The 21,821-nt window shown below is 47.0% G+C and overlaps 1 protein-coding gene across 5 annotated transcripts in view; it reads left to right on the top strand.

Moving 5' to 3' along the window:
• Positions 1 to 21,821, top strand: part of COL15A1 (collagen type XV alpha 1 chain) — a 138,198-nt gene that overhangs the window by 36,130 nt on the left and 80,247 nt on the right. For 4 of the 5 annotated variants that reach the window (XM_060282155.1, XM_060282154.1, XM_060282153.1 and 1 more), the window contains exon 3: positions 19,018 to 19,565. In XM_060282155.1, coding sequence (XP_060138138.1) covers positions 19,018 to 19,565 — 548 coding nt within the window. Of the gene's footprint in view, positions 1 to 14,474; positions 14,603 to 19,017; positions 19,566 to 21,821 lie in introns of those variants that run through there. The other variant, XM_060282156.1, reaches the window with a different exon arrangement.

The following is a 21,821-nucleotide window of genomic DNA, read 5'->3' as shown; positions in this document are numbered from 1 at the left end:
GCAGGGTTTCCCCAGCTACTCTGGGCGGCTTCCAACAGAAAAATGAAATAAAATAACCGATTAAACATTAAAAGCCTCCCTAAACAGGGCAGCCTTCAGATGTCTTCTGAAAATCTGGTAGCTGCTTTTCTCTTTGACATCTGATGGGAGAGCGTTCCACAGGGTGGGCGTCACCCCCCGAGAAGGCCCTCTGCCTGGTTCCCTGCAACTTGGCTTATCGCAACGAGGGAACCACCAGAAGGCCCCCGGTACTGGTTCTCAGTGTCCGGGCAGAATGATGGGGGTGGAGACGCTCCTTCAGGTATACTGGATCGAGGCCATTTAGGGCTTTAAAGGTCAGCACCAACACTTTGAACTGTGCTCAGAAACATACTGGGAGCCAATGTAGATCTTTCAAGACCGGTGTTATGTGGTCTCGGCGGCTGCTCCCAGTCACCAGTCTAGCTGCCGCATTCTGGATTAGTTGTAGTTTCCGAGTCACCTTCAAAGGTAGCCCCACGTAGAGCGCATTGCAGTAGTCCAAGCAGGAGATAACTAGAGCATGTACCACTCTGGTGAGACAGTCTGCAGGCAGGTAGGGTCTACGTACCAGATGGAGCTGATAAACAGCTGCCGTGGACACAGAATTGACCTGCGCCTCCACGGACAGCTGTTAGTCCAAAATGACTCCCAGGCTGCACACCTGCTCCTTCAGGGGCACACTTACCCCATTCAGAACCAGGGAGTCCTCCACACCTGCCCGCCTCCTGTCCCCCCCAAACAGTACTTCAGGATTCAACCTCAATCTGTTAGCCGCCATCCAACCTCCAACCGAGTGGATAGAGAGCATGCATCCTGTCTAGAAAACAGGACCAAACCACAATACATGTCAAATTATATTTAGATAACTAAGCCATAGAGAGGAATTAGATGTAGGAGTAAAACTGAAGCCACCCCCTTTATTAAAATCATAAACCATAAAGCAAATTATACGTCGTCTTAGTTTCTCCCCTGCTCACTCGATACTGCTGCAAAAGGTGTTCTGCAGGGACAATGTCCCGTATACCAAGTCATTTTTACGGTGCTTCTTGAGATTTCCATTGTATGGTGATAACCATCCTCACAAGCACTAGTAGCAGAAAAAACAGGTGGTGTGGTGTTTTTTTGCAGAATATATGGGTTATATATATATGATTAATGTATGATTGATGTGAGTTAAAGCTGTGGTTGTCTTTGAAGGGGAATGGTTGCATACGTAAATTCACTGAAATACATACAGATTTGAAATATAGATGACCTAGCGCTGAAGCAGAGCTAAAATATTAACCTGTGTGGGTGTTAGAAAAGGTCAGGCTAAATTTAAAACAAGCTAGGTAGCAACATCAGTTAAAGCTTTGACTATACATAAGCCATTCCCAACCACTGTGAAGGCCCTTTGTAGCTGAAGCCTCTCCCGAGGCACAGCTCCTGGTAAGCAGCTGACCAGAAAAAGAACAAAATAACTGGCTTTTGGTTTGGAGTCAGTTGCCAGAAAAGTCCTCTATGTCCAACTGATTCTTTGTAATCAGTTATCTAGGATGCTGGGGGTGGGGGTGGGGGTGGGGAATCAATTGAATTTGCATTTTAAATGTGAACTTCCCAAATTCACACTTCTGAGAACCAAAGCACAGCAATATTCCCAAACTTGCACTTCTCCAAATTTAGCTGTACAGTTCTCCAGCCAAGTATTGGGTACAAAAATTCATATGAAGTAAAGTGCCCCATAAAATGCTTAGGTAAAGGGGCCCCTGACCATCAGGTCCAGTCGTGTCCGACTCTGGGGTTGCGGCGCTCTATAATCTCGCTCTATAGGCCGAAGGAGCCGGCGTTTGTCCGCAGACAGCTTCCGGGTCATGTGGCCAGCATGACAAAGCTGCTTCTGGCAAACCAGAGCAGCGCACGGAAACGCCGTTTACCTTCCCGCCGGAGCGGTCCCTATTTATCTACTTGCACTTTGATGTGCTTTTGAACTGCTAGGTGGGCAGGAGCTGGGACCGAGCAATGGGAGCTCACCCCGTTGCAGGGATTCGAACCGCCGACCTTCTGATCAGCAAGCCCTAGACTCTGTGATTTAACCCACAGCGCCACCTATATAAAATGCTTATACTAGTGCAAAAAACAATAAAAAAACATTGTTTTAGGGGAAATTGCTTTGCAAAAATATTTGTAAGCAAAATTGCATATAAAAAGTTTACGTATATTGGAAGAAAATTGCACTAAAATGCTAATAAATTTTCATGAGAGCTCTTTTTAATAAGTTGCAAATTGGTGTGGAAATGTGGAGAACTGATGTTAAGATGGGAGGAAATGAGAGAAACCAAAAGTGGCATATTCTCCCACCCCTAGTTATATCCCTGAGGCGCTGTCAGGGGACCACCAGGGGTCAGCAGGGAGCCCAGTGGGATGGTGCAAGGGCTCCAGGACGCTACTGGTTCAGAGCGCCATCGCTCCGAAGGTGGTGTTGAGTCTCTCGCCATAGCTGCCAAATCTCCTGTATTCCCCGGGAAACCCCCGTTTTTCCGGCTGTTCCCAGCCGAAAAAAACGGATTTTTTTGTTTTTCCCCGGTTTATTCTGGTGCGGTGGCTATTTTTGAACTGGGCGGAGCATGCTCTTAAGGGACTTTTGATGCTGCTTTGCCCAGTTCCAAAATGGCTGCAGCGCGACTTCTGAGCAGAAGCGCAGCCTGAGGGCGCCAAAATTCATTTGTTGAAGGCGTTTCCGCCAAGTGGCACTTCCGGATTCTGAATCAGACTGAACAGTCATGGACTTTTTAGCTTTGTCTTGTACATAAAAGGTAAAGGTAAAGGGGCCCCTGACCATTAGGTCCAGTCGTGACCGACTCTGGGGTTGCGGCGCTCATCTCGTGTTATTGGCCGAGGGAGCCGGCGTACAGCTTCCAGGTCATGTGGCCAGCATGACAAAGCCGCTTCTGGCGAACCAGAGCAGCACACGGAAACGCCGTTTACTTTCCCGCTGTAGCGGTACCTATTTATCTACTTACACTTTGAGGTGCTTTCGAACTGCTAGGTTGGCAGGAGCTGGGACCGAGCAACAGGAGCTCACCCCGTCGCAGGGATTTGAACCGCCGACTTTCTGATCGGAGTTTGAAGCCTCTTTCTCATGAGAAGCCATTCGGCGCCCTTACAGATACCCCCGATGCTCTGTGCCCAGAGTGACTGAACTGGTTGCGCTGCCCTATATCCGCCTCTGAAGGAACATCTACTTCATATCATGTTGTGCTAAAAATGTACAGGAGCCCTGAAAATTCTGGCTAACAGCTTGGCTTTTATTATATAACCTAATGTTCCTGATTTGTACAGTTTTCTAACAGCCATTGGTTCGCAAAGTCATTCCAGAAAGCTCTGGAAATCAGCCCTTCCTGTACTTGGAACGTTTCAAGACACTTGGCATGGAATTACTTCCACAGATTATGGGAAAACTTTACTTTTTAAAAAGTAGGTCACATCTGCAATGTGAAGGAGTGCTCTGACGAGAGCATTGAAGCCATAGATGAGGAACTTGGCAGCCTGCAGAGTAATTTGGAGAAAGAGATTTGAATGATCTTTACTTGCATTCTCCCAGACCATGTTCTTGCACAGTTCCTAGTAATTTTAAAGGTCTTGTGCCCTTGAAATGAACAGCTCTACCAAAGGAACCATTTCCTTTTTTCTTTCTCTCTTTGAGGGATGGCTCTTGCCCGATTAGGAATTCATAGCCTAGTGTCTGCGTGCCAAGGCCTCATTCAGAGTTGTGGCGATTGCTACCAGGTAGGCGAAAACCAGTTTGCCAAGTGGAAAAATTCCTACCCAGCCCCAACAATATGGCGGCCGACAAGTGTCCCTAGCAAGGTCATGTCAGAGCAAAGCATGGAAAGAGGGTGGGTGGGTGGGGAGATTGGGCGAAAAGGGTGAGAGAGAGGGTCCTGGCCGGCCACACTGCAGTTACCGTAAATCTTCCATGGCCATGCTCTCTCTCAGTGAAAAAGTGAGCAGACTTCTGCTGTGCTGGCCTTGGGAGAGCAATATGGGTAAGAGGAGGTTTAGTGTGGGTGGGCCTGCAGAGGCAGCTACTGAATGCCAGGCCAGCTTCAAGTAAGACCTTCCTCATCCCTGACCTGATTGTGGATGAGAAGGTGACATGGTTTGTATTCCTGAGACCTCGTAGGCAAGCAAGTAAAAGGTAAAGGGACCCCTGACCATTAGGTCCAGTCGTGACCGACTCTGGGGTTGCGCGCTCATCTCGCATTATTGGCCGAGGGAGCCGGCGCACAGCTTCCAGGTCATGTGGCCAGCATGACAAAGCCGCTTCTGGCAAACCAGAGCAGCACACGGAAACGCAGTTTACCTTCCCGCTGTAGCGGTTCCTATTTATCTACTTGCATTTTGACGTGCTTTCGAATTGCTAGGTTGGCAGGAGCTGGGACCAAGCAACGGGAGCTCACCCCGTCTCAGAGATTCGAACCGCCGACCTTCTGATCAGCAAGCCCTAGGCTCTGTGGTTTAACCCACAGCGCCACCTGGGTTGGTCTTATTCAGCAGTAGTCAGTTGTCTACTGGGTGCCCTGGATAGGCTGTCCAGCATCCGAGCAGATTTGAGGGTGGGGCTGTTTGTGTTGCTCTCTCTAGGCCAGACATGCCCAAAGTCCGTTTCGGGGTTCTAATCCAGCCCGCTGGTCAGTTTAACCCGGCCCCTGTGGCAGTTTATTTCCTGGGGTAAAATCCTAAAAACAACTTCAACCCTAAAAAAGCTCAACAACTTTGGGGTAAAATACTGTAATTAAAAAAAGCTCAACAACTTCAACCCTAAAAATAAGGTTAACAACTTGGGTTGGCCCTTTGGTCACTTCATCAAATCTGGCCCAATTTGGAAAAAAGCTTGGGCACCACTGCTCTAGGCTTTCCCTCTCTCACACAAGGCTTCCTGTCCCCTATAACTGGCATTGGGTAAAGGAGGTTGTAGATGTTGTGACGTGGGGTTTGTGATTTCAGCTCTCTTGACAAAACATGCTGGAGACAGTTCTCTAGTAACAGCTCTTTATTAAAGTGAACAAGCCTGAAGACTGAGGAGAGGAAAGCTACATTTATAGGGACAGGGGACTAGCTAGGAAGGGATACATTTTGGAGGGAACAATATCAGGCAATCACAGTGCTGCCTTTTGGAGGGAACCAGTAAGACAGAGGATCCAAATACAGCAGCTTAAATGAACCAATAGTAGCTGTACCCTCTGGAACCAAAAGGCAGTTACTTTATCCTAATGCAAATACAGACAATAATAATACAGATATAAAATCCTTTGACTCAATACACAACACCCCTCCCCCCCTAGTGAGCACAGCAGACGTAATCCCTCAGGTACTGTGGGGTCCTACAACTTCTACCTGATCTCCTGACAACAGGTGTTGCAGGTTCTGGATTGGGTGTTACCTGTGGTGGAGGGGCTGCTATAGGGGTTTCATCAGGAACAGATGGAGTCCCAGACATCTCAGGGTCCCCGACCTGTACCTCGTCATCCTGAGGACTAGCAGACCCTGGTTCATTTGCTGAAGCCCCTGGTGACTGCACCTCTGGGCCATCTTCACTCTGGTCTCGCAGCTGTGCGTCATTAGCCAGGGATGAATTATCTGACTCCTCCCTGCTGAGCGCCCGGCGCCTCAGCTGATCTATATGTCTCTTCCAAACTTGCCCATTTTCCAAGGTCACATAATAGGACACAGGTCCACTAGCCCGGGTGATCACACCGGCCACCCACCGCGGACCTCGTGAATAGTTCCTCACCCAGACCAGATCTTCAGGGGCGAGATACCTTGTTGTGTCAGTCTCAGCCTGGGGGGTTGCTCTTGAATTACGGTTTGGCATTTTATCTGGGTGGACATAATCTAGCACCGTTACCAGTCTTCTACCTAAGAGCAGCTCGGCTGGCGACTTGCCCGTCGCAGTACACGGTGTCGCATGCTGCAAAAATAACATTCGCGCAATGCGAGCCGACCAGTTACCCTCCATTAAGCGCGCAATGGATTCTTTGGCTGTTCTTACCATGCGCTCAGCCTGCCCATTGGAGGATGGGTGAAAGGGCGCGGATGTGACCCCTCTTATAAAGTTATCAGCCAAGAATGCCCTGAATTCTTGGGATACAAAAGCTGCCCCATTATCTGATACAATGGTCTCAGGTAACCCGTGGGTAGCAAACAGCTGCCTCAACACCTTGATTACGGCAGCTGATGCCATGCTAGGGACCATCGCCACTTCTAACCATTTGGAATATGCATCAACGATAACCAAAAAGACCTTCCCTTGGAATGGCCCAGCAAAATCTATGTGCAGCCGGCTCCAGGGAGTCCTGGACTGCTCCCACCAGTGGACTGGTGCTCTGGCCACTTCTGGCCGCACCTCTTGGCATGCCTTGCATGTTCGTACCCATTGTTCTATGTTCTGGTCCATTCCAGGCCACCACACATAACATCGGGCTAGCGACTTCATTCTGACCATTCCCGGGTGTCCCATGTGAAGCGTCTCAAGAACCCTGTTTCTCAGTGGTGCTGGGATGATCACCCTATCTCCCCATAGGAGACAACCCTTATGCATGGACAATTCGTGCTGCCTTGTCGCATAAGGCCTGAATTTTTCTTCATGCGGACCACCTGGCCACCCCCTCCCCACCCAAGTGAGCACACGGGAGAGAACAGCATCTTTCCTAGTTTTCTCAGCTATATCCGTAGCTGTTACAGGAGCCCCCGGAAGTGTTTCTAGCATCATAATGTGCTCCGCCGGAGCAGGATCCTCATTGCTCCCGCCAGGAAGGGGCAATCGACTCAGCGCATCAGCATGGCACAACTGTTTCCCTGGCACATGGGTCAAGGCGTACTGGAACCCATTCAGGAATATTGACCAACGCAACATTCTGGGGGAGAGAATTTGTGGCGTTTGTTTGTTTGGGTTGAACAACCCTAACAGTGGTTTGTGGTCCGTTTCAATGGAGAAATGGCGACCGTACAAATAATCATAGAACCTTTTGATTCCGGACACAATAGCCAGTGCCTCTTTATCAATTTGAGCATAGTTGCGCTCTGTGGGCGACAACGTACGGGAATAGAAAGAGATGGGCTTTTCCGACCCATCCGGTTCCCTATGACTCAGCACAGCCCCCAGACCGTATTGAGAGGCATCACATGCCAGGACCAGCGGCTTTGACTCATCATAATGAGCAAGGACGCTCCTGCTACTCAGCATTCCTCACAAGGAGTCAAAAGCCTTCTGCTGCTCCCGCCCCCATCGCCACACATTCTTTTTCTGCAATAGTCTATGTAATGGTTCAGCTACCGAAGCTTTCTGGGGTAAGAACGAATGATAAAAGTTAATAAGTCCCAGGAATGACTGCAACTCCGTCTTGTTCTGTGGTCGTGGTGCCTCGATGATGGCCTTAATCTTAGCATCTGTGGGGTGGATGCCTGATGCATCAATTTTAAACCCCAAGAAATCCACAGTTGGCACCCCAAAACTGCATTTTTCTTTTTTCAGTTGCAACCCCACCTCCTTGAACTTGAGCAACACTGCACGGACACGCGCAACCAGTTCCTGTGGGTCTTTTCCAGCAATCAAAACGTCATCAAAAAATGGCAAGACCCCCGGCAGACCTCTTAACAGGCGTTCCATGAGCCCTTGAAAAATCCCTGGGGCCACACAAACTCCGAACTGTAATCTGTTAACTCTGAACGCCCCTTTATGTGTGACAATAGTCTGTGCTTCCGCTGATTGTGGGGTTACTGGCAGCTGTTGGTAAGCTTGTGCCAGGTCAATTTTGGCGAACACCTTGCCCCCAGCCAGTTTAGCCAACAGATGTGATACGACTGGAATGGGGTATGAGTTTCCCCTGAGTGCCTTATTGATAGTACATTTGTAATCTGCACATATCCTGACTTCCCCATTTGCTTTAAGGGGCGTGACGATTGGAGTCTCCCACTTAGCAGAGTCCACGGGTGAGAGAACTCCCTGCTTGACCAATTTATCCAGCTCTGCCTCGATCTTGGGTTGCAGTGCAAATGGCACTCGCCTTGGTTTGAGTCGGATTGGGGCCACCCCGGGGTCCAACTCGAAGTCAACTGGGGGCCCTTTGTAACAACCCAGTTTTCCATTAAAGAGACCAGCAAATTCCTTGCATAATGCCTCGCTCATCTCAGGGCAGGTTTGGATTGAATTAAGCCCTGAGATACTCAGTCCCAGGGCGGGGAACCAGTCAGTGCCCAGGAGACTGGGGCGACTGCCCTTCGCAATCACCAGTTTGAGTACAGCCTGTTTGTCCCGGAACTGTACTCTCACGGCACACATTCCCATAACATGGATGCGGCCTGCTGAGTACGACTGCAAGGTTGCCGGGAAGGGCTCCAGAGGGGGCAACTTACCCCTGAGGAAGAATGTCTTCGCGGTCTGGTCTGACACGATGGTGAATGCAGATCCGGAGTCCACCTCCATGTCGCACTGCTGACCCTCAATCTTCACCTTGACGTGTGCCTTGCCTTGCGCTGGAAACTGCACGGCCCTCCCGTTGATCTCCGTTACGTAGTGGCAGTCCTTTAGAACACGAGTTGCTGTGGGCGGTCTGCGATGCTCCAGTCTAGGTGCTCCTGTTGCTCCCGACGCCGCCGATCTACAGACCCTGGCGATGTGACCCGTCTTTCCGCACGTCCGGCACATAGCATCCCTGAAACGACAACTCTTCCGCTCATGGTTTCCGCCACAACCTGGGCAACTGCCTCGGCGATCTTTGTGCACTGTGCAGGCCTGACGCACCAACTCGACCCCACGGACTGGGCTCTGGCTCGGAGTAGCCTCTAGCTCGTCCATGGCATGCGCAACTTCTATCTGTGGCTTAGTGGCCTTGCGACTGGCATCAAGCTCCTCTCTTTCATAATTCTCCGTGGCGGTGGCCTCCTTCAAGGCTGAAGCAAGGGTAACCTCTTCTTTAGCCACGATGCGTCTTCTGGCTTTCTTGCTGCTCAGACCACCAATAAACCGATCCAGGAGAGTCTCTTCCAGATTTTGGAAGCCGCAATGCTGAGCGAGCTTCCGGAGCTCAGCCAGAAATGTGGATACAGACTCCCCAGCACGCTGCTGCCTCTTATGGAACTCCATCCGCCGGGCCATCTTGGTCTCAGTAGGCGCCAAGTGGCTTGTTAGGCAGGCAAGAATATCTTTGAGAGATGTCTCACTCAGCTTCGCTGGAGCAAGTAATGCCTTGGCCAGCTTGAAGGTCTCGGGCCCACAGTAGCTCAGGAATGTGGCCCTTCTTTTGCTGGCATCGGTGATCCCTTGAGCCACTGCAAAGAACTCGAAGCGTTCGACGTAGTCTTCCCATGTGTGGGGCTCTGATGGCTGGAAGGGCTCCAATACCCTTGGACTCTCCATTGTCCTAGCGGGCAGGGTCGTCTTCTCAGCTGGCCAGTGAGTCTTGTTCTCAGCTGCAATCCGGACTCTGAGGCAGGGCTGTGTTTAACCGCTCCTCAGCATTCCGGATCCCATCCTCGTCGCCAGTTGTTGTGACGTGGGGTTTGTGATTTCAGCTCTCTTGACAAAACATGCTGGAGACAGTTCTCTAGTAACAGCTCTTTATTAAAGTGAACAAGACTGAAGACTGAGGAGAGGAAAGCTACATTTATAGGGACAGGGGACTAGCTAGGAAGGGATACATTTTGGAGGGAACAATATCAGGCAATCACAGTGCTGCCTTTTGGAGGGAACCAGTAAGACAGAGGATCCAAATACAGCAGCTTAAATGAACCAATAGTAGCTGTACCCTCTGGAACCAAAAGGCAGTTACTTTATCCTAATGCAAATACAGACAATAATAATACAGATATAAAATCCTTTGACTCAATACACAACAGTAGAAAAGAGTTAGATAAGTGTGTTAGGTATTAAGATTTAGTTATTATGTTATTGTTAGTTTACGATTTAATTAGAATAGAATTAAAATTTGAGTTAAGTATAAGTGATTTATTGTATTGGTAAGGTATTATGAGTATTATTAGATTTAGAGAATTATTAAAAAGATTGCAATTAAGATTTGGAAAGTGCTAAGGAAGTGATATGTAGAAACGTAGCTGGGAGGGAATGGAGGAAGCCAAGAGAGATACGTAATATAAGAAAGTATGAAAATATTGTTGTTTTTGTTGTGTTGTATAAAACTGGCATTGGGTAATAAGAGCAGGCAAGGGATTCTGCTGGTTCACTGCCTGCATCACTGCTCAGGAGCCTCCCTGTCTGAGCTGGCAAAGGTGGGCTCAGAGGTGCTGTTGAAAACTCCTAGACTGCTAGTTCTGGGGGATTTCCACCATACCTGGGGCAGCTCAGGACTTTACAGCCACCACCATGACAGATATGGAGCTGTCCCAGCATGTCATCAACCTGCTGCAGGTGGCAGGTGTTGGTTCAAGGGAAAAAATAGCTATAAAATGATCCTAGATCCAGGTTTGGGGGGCAAGTATTCTTTGATGGGAGAACCCAAGAAGAAATTCTAAATCATAAAACACACAGCAAAGTGTGGAAATATAGGTTGTTGGACCTTTAAAATATGCCCTTGTGAGTTCTTCTTCTTCTTATATTTGGTTCCAATGATTGTTCATTTCATTGTACGTTGTTTTGAGTTACTTTTTGTGGAAAAAGCGGCATATAATAAACAAGTAAGTAAATCAATATTAGGCAGCTCCCTTGGAAGCTGGAAAGGCAACAACTACTTGTTCTATTAACATTTCCTCCAACTGTTTGCTTGAAATTGTTTTTAATATGGTATTCTTAACTGTTGTAACCTATCCTGGGACCTTATGGTGAAGGGAAGGTCATAAAAATAAACAAACCGTGCTTTCTCTTACACCTCTTTTTCTTCAAGTCATAATCCTATAGCGGCAAGTTGCAGCCTCACCAGCCGCCTAATTAAGATGAAAGCAGCTTCTCTGATAGCTCACAAGAGGGGAAGGGGTAAGTGCGCAAGGCTGACTTTAAGAGTCACTGGAGACTCAGGCGGCCTCAGTGGCATAGCTGCCAAGTCTCCCGTATTCCCCGGGAAACCCCCGTTTTTCCAGCTGTTCCCAGCCCAAAAAACGGATTTTTTTGTTTTTCCCCGGTTTATTCTGGTGCGGCGGCCATTTTGGAACTGGGCGGAGCATGCTCAGAAGCGACTTTTAATGCTGCTCCGCCCAGTTCCAAAATGGCGGCAGCGCTACTTCCGGTCTGCTACTTCCGGTCCGGTCCCTTATTTCTCGGGCTGGAACTTGGCAGGTATGCTCAGTGGCTAGAAGGCAACAGCTGTTCATGCACTGCTTGCTGCAAGACTGGCTTGCTGCAATGTGCTCTCTATGTAGGGCATCCTTCGCGCTTGACCGGAAGCTGCAAATAGTGCAGAATGCTGCAGCATGATTGCAGACAGGAGGAAGGCCTTGGGCGAATCTACGCTCGTGGTTTTTAACGCTAAAATGAGTTAAAAATTGTTCTGATAACCATATAGCCACATGACGTTCTTTTTAAACGTTAATGATGCGTTGATAAAATGTGAGACCAGAGGGCGCTGCAGAGCTACACCCATCCAAAACCCAGATAGACATTGTGGAAAAGGAAACAGGAAAAGAAACCAAACATCTTGATGTAAAAAGGTCAAGGTTTAAAAGGTTTAAAGGGTGTGTGTAGATCCAGCCCTTGTTAGCTTATAGCACCTGTGCTCAGAGATCTGCATCGGTTGCCGACTTTCTATGGAGCCAGGTTCAAGGTGTTGCTATTAGTAAAGCCCTTGACAACTGGGGACCAGTTTGCCTACAAGATCACATTGCTCCACAGGAGCCCACTTGATTGCTTCATTCGGTGGAATTGACACTCCTACGGGTGCCACATAATTCCTGCTCTGTCTTTCTACGGACTCCATCGTTTAGTGTGGCAGTGGCTACACTATGGAATTCTCTGCCTACTGAGATCAAGCAGGTGGCTTCACTCCTTTTGGCACCTGCTTAAAACATTCCTGTTTAGACAAGCCTACCCAGATCCCTTGAAAGCGGAAGTAATTTTAACCCATCTTAGTATTTTAACTTTCATATGTCTTAATGTAGGTTGTGGTTTACTCTTGATTTTACTGTTTTATCTTTTGTAAACTGCTTTGAGGTTTTTGGCATTCGAGCGGATTATAAATGTTACGAAACAAATAAATAAAATAAGAGCCACGTGGCAAGCTGCTGAAGAGGCCTATAGAACCACTTTGGGCCTCACCATCTTTCCCCTAGCACTTTTGTCTGAGGGGAAAGTGAACTTGGGAGGATTGGGGGGGGGAAGTAAGCCACAGGGGCTTGCACTATTTGCTCTTTAGGAATTCCCGTACCCCCCTGCGTTTTCTATGTGATTGGGGCAAGTCCAGGTGTTTAAACCCTCATAGTGTTTCAACTTGGGTCCACTGCTATTGTGTGCCATTGGGCTCCGATTCTTGTCCTGCACAGATTTCAAAACGGAAGCTTTCAGGGCTTTGGGGGGAGGGAGAGATTTTTGGGAGTGTCTTCATCTACAACCATAAAATGACATTTTATCATTCTTGGTGGACATGTAAAAAAAGAAATACATACATACATTGATACAGCAGATTTTAAAGGTTAATAGTCAATTGAAGCCAGAATGCTTTCTTTTAAGGTTAGTGGATACACAATTGAAAAAGGATCACGGGAGATTACCCCAATGCAGTATATGATCACAGCAGCGAGACTGCTTTATGCACAAAGATGGAAAGATACAGCCTTGCCCAGGGCCGTCTTAAGCACCTTTGCCGCCCTGGCGCTGTGGTGCGACGGATCCCTCCACCGCCCCCCACCGCCCCCCACCGCCCCGTTTTCCAGCGCGACAGGCGGGCGGCTGGGCTCAGTGCAGCTGCCGAGGGCGCTGCTGCGCGACAGGCGGGCAGGCTTAGCGCGCAGCGCTGCTGCCGATGGCGCTGCTGCAGAGCGGGCGGCGGGCGGGCGCAGCTGCGTGGCGCCCCCCCTGGCGGGCCGGCGCCGTGGCACCCTGCGCCACCCAGCCTGGCCGTAGAGCCGGCCCTGGCCTTGCCCACTATAGAGAAATGGTTGATAAAACTATTGGACTTGACTATTACTGACATTTATTAAGCACTGGAACTTTCTTACGGACTTTTTGTGTGAAAGAGTAGTATCTGGATTTGAAGAATGAATAAAATACTGTTTTATGGAAGATAGAATGGTTGGATCTTAATGAGTGAATGCTATATTTGGCTGCAGGACAGAGAGCCGGGAGGCCTTATATCTTCATTTATTTTTCTTCATTTCTCTCTCTCTTTCTCTCTCTCTCTCCTCTTTGGCTTTCTCCTTAGGTCTTTCTTTTTCTTTTATTGCTTTCTTTCTGCCCTTGTTCATTTCTATATTAAGCAGCTGTTTTATTTCAGTATATTATAAAAATATACTTTGCAATAGGTATGTATATCTTTGAATAAGTATCAATAAATAACTCTCAATATATATTTGAAAAAAAGATATGTAACCATAAAACAAATAGCATGCTCATTTGGATGCTTTTTTCCTGCTTTCCCCAAAACTATGAATTATTACAGGTGGGAAGAAAGAAGAACACAGGGCAGGGTTGGAGCAGAATGTTTAGGAGCAATTCTCACTCACGCCTTAACACTCCTGTGATAGGATTCACAAAAATAAATCTATATCCATATATTCATGTCTCACAGAAGCCTTTATCAAATGCACCTGATGAAGTTTTCTGTGTTCGCTTACACACCCCTGGTTCTTCTGAGTTTAATGAGAACCTTGCTTCCTAATTCCCTATGGGGAGACTTAACACATGATGGAATTCTCTGAAACTGCTTAGGAGGCAAAGATTTGGGATCAGGGAGGGAGGCAGACTGGCCCTCTTTCCTGTGATTGGTAAACACAAAAGACTCCTCCTAATACTGGCTGGCAAACCCTTCATTTCCACAAGAAAGGAAATTCCTAACTAACAGGCTTTGCAAAAGGATGAAAGCTTGTTAGAACCATTTAAGAGGAGCAGTTGAATTTTGAGAAGGGCAAGCTCCTGCTTCCATCAAAAAGCTGATCCATGGAGAACAACATGGAGCTTCTTTTAAAACAGGCAGAAGGATGAAGTTGCTTTTTCCCACTCTGACAGGCCAGTTGTAGATGTTGAAGCAGAAAAGAATTTTGACCCTGTGTGTGCCGGCTTTGAAACAGAAGATGCTTGCTAAACTTGCCTGGCTATTTCTCCTAATGCCATCTGGCCTGGTGCAAGGACAGTGGTGGTGGCAACGGCTGTGGGGCTCTCCTGGGACAGCTATTTCACCTTTGCCAGTGATTGCCAGTCCTGTTACTTCTCCCACGCCAAGGATATATTCAACCGGTGGCTTGGCATTGAGGGAGACTGCCCGCTCAGCAGTTTCAGCAGCATGGGATACTCCTGGCAAGTCACGTGTTGCTGGTGTAACTTCCAAACCTACCTTAGCTACTGGAAAAATAGCCGTGCATTCCCCTAGGAAAACACCTATGGAATTAGATCTGGAGTACCGAACAGCAGAGAAAAGAAATATGTGGAAGCAGAAGAAAGCAGGTACATTAGCTGTAAAATAAGAGATTGCCCCAGCAAAGTGGACTGCTGGTTTTCTTGTGATCAGTGGAGATAGACCTTGATTCCAATTTCTGATCAGTTGTTGGGTGGTCTTGTGTAGGTCATTATTTCTCAGGGCTCGTCCACACTTCTGCTTGCCCCACTCATCTCCCCCTCCAAGAGAAACTCACTGCTTATTTACCACTAAATCAAAATAAACATCCATTGGTTTTTCTGCGGGTTGATGCTTGTTCCGATTCAGCAGTAAAGAGCAGTTTTTCCTGGGGAAAGTGGCGGGGCAAATGGAAAAACACTCAGACCCGTGCTTTCTAGGGATAGGAGAAGTGGAATTATGGGCAAGCCCTCACCCTCAGACACTCTTTTGTAAGACTGGAATAATAAGTTGCCTTTCTATTCAGCGGGTTATTGTGCAAATTAATTGCAATGAATGCTATTACCTACCTTAAGCTTTGGGGATAGGGTCCTATCAAAAGACACATGCACCCCACTCTGCCTCTGTCTCCCCCACCCCCCAAACACACAGTAAAGCCAGGGCTTTTTGGCTATTACCTGGCAAGTCCTCTCTCCAGTAATGCTTGGTGTGCTGAAACCACATACCATGTGTGCCCCATCCCTCACTGATGTTGCATTAGTGCTCAGCAAGGACTGCCTAGGCATGGGAAACAGCCAGCGCTGAAGTACATACTGCCCCGGTCATGGAAAGTGTTGCCAGCCATATTGGCATGCTGTAGGGGCCATATGTGTTTCTTTATGCAAAGCATGGGTGTGATTGTGGACGAGGCTGGTTAGAAAAGCTCAGAAAAGACTGTCACAATAGGCCAAACTATGTATTATGCTGAGAGGTCCACGGTTGGTCTCCCGATTCATTCCCTCCTCCCCCCCCAAACGCAGCTGTGGTGGGTGATGCTAATTTGATTGGAGTTTAGCGTAGCAATGAGGAAAAAGTACTTGCAATTTTGCCAATCATTTGTAAGTGGCAAAATTTGGGGAGGTATTTTAGCAGAGCTTTTAAGGGGGTTAACTTTTTGGAGGTGGGGAGACTAATTTAGCAGTGGTGGCCTTGCTCTTGGTGTCTGTCATGTGTGTCTGGTGCAATGACATCATGTAGCACTTCTGGAGATAAAACGGCAGTGCTTTTTGGGGTTTTTTCCTGGGGGTACTCAAGGGTACGCAGTACCGGCACCTCCCTCCCCATGTTAAAAGTGTGGTACTTACTGTACCAACTTCATGGTGAGTGCCAGCACTTTTTTTTTTCTTGAAATAAAGCTCTGGGGTCCAAGGGAGGTAGTTTCTGATGACCTTTCTGTACACCCAAATTCAAAAGCTCTCCTCTCAGAAGCCTTAACTTTTCTACTATGGAGCAGTCAGCCGCTTTGAAGGGTTGATTTGAAAGATTTAAAAATGGCATGATGGCACAGAGGATGAGGTGGATAACTTCTAACTTCGGGGGGGGGGGGCTCGCCACTCCCACAATTAAATTTAGTATGTTTTCATGTTCCTATGGCTTCATTTCGATTGTTTAAAACTTGGAAGATTAATTATTGGTTTCTCTGCATAATTTGTGTGATGGCTATAATGATCCTGTTTAGAGCATTTTGTTTGTAAACCTCTTAGAGGTTTTCTGTTGAGTGAGCAGTATATACATTTTGATAATAATACTGTAAGTTATTATTTATATGCCGCCCACCTGACTGGGTTGGCCCAGCCGCTCTGGGTGGCTTCCAACAAATTAAAAACATTAAGCATAGTAGAACATCAAACAGTGAAAGCTTCTTGATACAGGGCTGCCTTCTGATGTCTTCTAAAAGTCAAATAGTTGGTTCATTTCCCTGACATCTGACGGGATGGCGTTCCACAGGGAGGGTGCTACTACTGAAAAGGCCCTCTGCCTGGTTCCCTGTAACCTTGCCTCTCACAATGAGGGAACCGCCCAAAGGCCCTGGATCTCAGTGTATCAAATGTCGTACATTAAAACAGTCACCACCATCTCATTTAGGAAAAATGACACACTAATGAAAAATTCCACATTATTTAATTGCAGTACCATAGCAGCGTGTGTCAATAATTCAGCTTGGGACCAGAATAAAAAGGTAAAGGTACCCCTGACCATTAGGTCCAGTCACGGACTATTCTGGGGTTGTGGCGCTCATCTCGCTCTATAGGTGAGGGAGCCGGCATTTGTCCGCAGACAGCTTCCGGGTCATGTGGCCAGCATGACAAAGCCGCTTCTGGCGAACCAGAGTAGCTCACGGAAACACCGTTTACCTTTCCGCTGTAGCGGTACCTATTTATCTACTTGCACTTGACGTGCTTTCGAACTGCTAGGTGGGCAGGAGCTGGGACCGAACAACGGGAGCTGACCTCCATCGTGGGGATTCAAACCTCTGACCTTCTAATAGGCAAGCCCTAGGCTCTGTGGTTTAGACCACAGCACCACCTGCGTTCCTCTGGGACCAGAATACTGGTCTTTCCATATACCAACCTGCCCTAATCTTACGTTCTGCTGGGGAGGCACCTCTTAAAGTACCTTCTGTGCCTATGTGCCACTGAAGGAAAGACTTCTCTTTTGTTGTTATATTGATTTATTTGAGAGAAATGCTGGTATTGTGGCATTATGGCATTATGATGACGTGTTATTGGTATCACTGGGAAATCTCCGAAAAAGTGCAGCTAAGTTACTCCTTCAATTATTTTAAAATCAAATCACAATATAAGAGAGCGTGCAAATTTGTTGTTTAGTTGTTTAGTCATGTCCAACTCTTCATGACCCCATGGACCAGAGCACGCCAGGCACTCCTGTCTTCCACTGCCTCCTGCAGTTTGGTCAGGCTCATGTTAGTAGCTTTGAGAACACTGTCCAACCATCTTGTCCGCTGTCGTCCCCTTCTGCTTGTGCCCTCCATCTTTCCCAACATCATTGTCTTTTCCAGGGAGTCTTCTCTTCTCAAGAGGTGGCCAAAGTATTGGATGGAACCTCAGCTTCAGAATCTGTCCTTCCAGTGAGCACTTAGGGCTGAATTTCAGGTTTGATCTTCTTGCAGTCCATGGGACTCTCAAGAGTCTCCTCCAGGACCATAATTCAAAAGCATCAATTCTTCGGCAATCAGCCTTCTTTATGGTCCAGCTCTCACTTCCATACATCACTACTGGGGAAACCATAGCTTTAACTATACAGACCTTTGTCGGCAAGCTGATGACTCTGCTTTTTAAGATGCCGTCTAGGTTTGTCATTGCTTTTCTCCCAAGATGCAGGCGTCTTTTAATTTCGTGACTGCTGTCACCATCTGCAGTGATCAAGGAGCCCAAGAAAGTAAAACCTCTCACTGCCTCCATTTCTTCTCCTTCTATTTGCCAGGAGGTGATGGGACCAGTGGCCATGATCTTAGTTTTATTGATATTGAGCTTCAGACTCTCCTCTTTCACCCTCATTAAAAGGTTCTTTAATTCCTCCTCATTTTCTGCCATCAATGTTGTGTTATCACCATATCTGGCATATTGAGTGTAGCACCTTGACAGCATCATCTTTTAAACTTTTTTAATAGTTCGGCTGGAATATCATCACTTCCACTGGCCTTGTTATTAGCAGTGCTTTCTACCAGCTAAATAAAACAGTTCAAAACACATGAAAGAAAACCAGCCTGTCTATTAGTGGGATTTATGAAGATAATTCCAGATACTTAATACACTCCAAGGATGAAATCTTCCCATTTTGTCTTTACCCTTACAGTCAATACTTGCATTTTTTTTCTTGCTTCATTTCAAACTATGTAGACAAGCTGGATTCCAAAGGATTAATATAAAGCTGTTCTATAATGGAGGGGATTAGACTGCACTTTCCTGTACTCTGCTCTGTGTAATTTAAACAAAAGGAAACCTTGTAATGATTGTGCTGCCAGCCATACATTCAAACGTATTAGCAACAGATTTTGGCTAGCCCTTCCCTCGCACGAGTTGAGCTTGTGTTTCATTTCTACTCTTTGAGTCATTCCAGATAACCCCAAATCTCCTGGTCGCCCTATTTTTGTACTAGATTTGTCAGTGCCAAAGAGTTATTTGAAAAACACAAATGCGACATGCAATCAGGTTTCCCCAATTTTTGGAAGGGACAGCCTGAAAGCATTTGGAGCCAGCGATTCTACCACCTCTCTGTTGAATGAAGGGAAATGAGGGTGTTTCTAAGGAAGAGGGAGAGCCTGTGGTCTGAGGGAAGAGGTCAGTGCACCAAGCTATGTGCCAGAAATGTTGTAACTTCACAGCATCCCTGACCACTGGTCCTCTTAGCTAGGGATCATGGGAGTTGTAGGACAAAACATCTGAAGGGCCACAGTTTGGGGATGCCTGGTTTAGATGGATACACCACAGGCCTTAGGATAAATACTTTTTGTTTTGTGTTACAGAAAGAGGGTCAAAGGAGCACCTTGATCTCACCGAACTAATAGGCGTCCCGCTGCCACCATCTGTCTCCTTCATTACCGGTTATGGAGGGTTTCCAGCATACAGTTTTGGACCAGAGGCTAACATTGGCCGTCTAGCAAGCACACTGATACCTCAGCCGTTCTACAGAGATTTTGCTATCTCCGTCACTGTCAAACCAAACAGTGACCGTGGAGGTGTCTTGTTTGCTGTAACGGATGCCTTTCAGAAGACAATTTACTTGGGAGCCAGACTCTCGCCTGTGGATGACAGCACCCAGAGAATAATCATGTACTACACTGAGCCAGGTTCTCGCATATCCCGAGAAGCTGCTTCGTTCAAAGTCCCAGTGATGACCAACAAATGGAATCGCTTTACAATAGCTGTACAGGGCAATGACGTTGCATTGTTTATGGACTGCGAGGAATATCACAGGGTGCAGTTTCAGAGATCGGATCAGCCTTTGCTCTTTGAATCGAGCTCAGGAATATTTGTTGGCAACGCTGGAGCAACAGGACTGGAAAGATTCACCGTAAGTACACCATGCAGTAAATGTGTGGATTATTCTGCAGCTAGTCTATCACAGCGGTTCTACAGGAAAGAGGTTTGGTCCATGGCTCTCAGGGCCAGCCCAAGACATGCCCAAGGAAAAGGGCAAGATGGCGGCACCCCCCCCATTCCACATGCAGAAGCTGACTGTACTGGCACTGGTTTTGGGACCAGTCTGCTGCACCAATAAGCAGCAAGCCAGCTTGGCGCACAAAGCTCTGCCTGCTCCCTGCCCCTCAGCCAGTTGTCTCGTTCTGCCTAATGGTAGGGTTCTTGAGACAAGGATGGTTCTTGAGACAAGGAGAATAGATACTACTGGCACCTGGAAGGCAAATATTAGCGGTAGTTACTAAGCGTGTGTCTGTGGGAGAGAGAATCCTAGCAGGGGATGGAGTGTGTGCAATTCTAAGTGAACTGACCCAAACTCCACGTACCATTCTGATAGATGGATCATCTGTTTCACACTTCCCTGAACTTTGCCCCCAAACACCCCCAAATTCATTAAAAAAAATTTTTTTTGATAAAATATGTTTAGAAAGGCATATACTGAGATATAACTATTTCATGATGAAATAGGTACAGTGGAACCTCGATTAATGAACACCTCGGTTTACGAATTTTCGGTTTACGAACGCTGCAGACCCATCTGGAACGGATTAATTCACTTTCCATTACTTTCAATGGGAAAGTTCGCTTCAGTTTATGAACAGACTTACGGAACCAATTACACCCATGCTTCGGGTTTAGTACGCTTCAGGTTGAGTACTCCACGGACCCGTCTGGAACAGATTAATCCACTTTCCATTACTTTCAATGGGAAAGTTCGCTTCAGTTTATGAATACTTCAGTTTAAGTACTCCGCGGACCGTCTGGAACAGATTAATCCACTTTCCATTACTTTCAGTGGGAAAGTTCGCTTCAGTTTATGAACAGACTTCCGGAACCAATTGTGTTCATAAACCGAGGTACCACTGTATTTTCAAATTTTCATATGGACTTTTATTTTTTAAAAAACAGTTGCATATTAGTGAGGAAATGAGATGGAACTTAATTATGACATACACTGGAAACAGGTTATTCCTATCCATAGCAACTGGTATTCAGAAGCAGTGCATAGCTGTCATGACTAGTAGTCACTGACAGCTTTATCCTCCACAATTGTATCTAATCCCCAAGTTGGCAGCCCTCACTATATCTTGTGGTAGCAAATTCCATTGTTTAACCATGTGCTGTGTGAAGAAATACTCCCTTTTGTCTGTCCCAAATCTTCCAGGATTCAGCTTTATTGGGTGACTCTTGAGTATTGTGTGAGAAAAGAGAAACTTCTCTATCTATTTTCTCCACACTGTGCGTAGTTCTATGGACCTCTGTCATGTTCCCCTTTACTTTCCCCTCCCAAAATGTCCAAAACATTAAGATTTGCTCCAATTCCTTGACAAGGTTGCTTGTCTTTTTCTGCACCTTTACCAGTGTGATGACCAGAACAGAATACAAAGATGCCAACAGGATTTCGTAGGCTCAATGTGTGTATGTCTGAATTGGGTCTTCTGTTCCACTCAAAAAAGAGGACATGAATTTGCATATACAGTGGTGCCTCGCTAGACGAATTTAATTCATTCCACGGGTCTTTTCTTATAACGGAAAATTCGTCTAGCGAATCCCATAGGAATGCATTGAAAAAAAAATTGAATTTTTTTTGCCCATAGGAACGCATTAATTGAATTTCAATGCATTCCTATGGGAAACCGCGATTCGCTAGACGAATTTTTCATAAAACGAATTCGTCTAGCGAGGCAACCTCCGCTCAAAAAATCCTTTCGTTAAGCGGAAATTTCGTTAAGCAGGGCATTCGTTAAGCGAGGCACCACTGTACTCATATGTGATTTTGTGTCCTTGACGAGGGGAAAACCCAGGTAAGGATCCCAAATATGAGCTGGGTGCGGACCTGAGGGAAGCCTTCTTGCTCTTTCGGCTCTGCCCCCTGGCCTAGCCCACATCCAAACCTGCACCCCCATTTGCCAATCCTGGGTGCAGGTTTGGATCCAGCTCCTGCTAGGCGGTGCAGGCTTAGGCCCCCACCACCCATCTGGACTGGGCGCTGATCCTGAGCCACCCTCATTGGGGCCCTTGAAGGAACTTCTGCGGTCCCTCAATGCACTGTAGCAAGAGGGTGGGCGGACTTGTCCTACATGGAAATTGTAAAATAATGAGGGAAACAAGACCCACAATGTTTTCATTT

Source organism: Zootoca vivipara, chromosome 13 (genome assembly GCF_963506605.1).
Source record: "Zootoca vivipara chromosome 13, rZooViv1.1, whole genome shotgun sequence".
Lineage (NCBI taxonomy): Eukaryota > Metazoa > Chordata > Lepidosauria > Squamata > Lacertidae > Zootoca > Zootoca vivipara.
The sequence above is the reverse complement of the archived record's forward strand: the minus strand, read 5'-3'. Positions and strand labels throughout refer to the sequence as shown.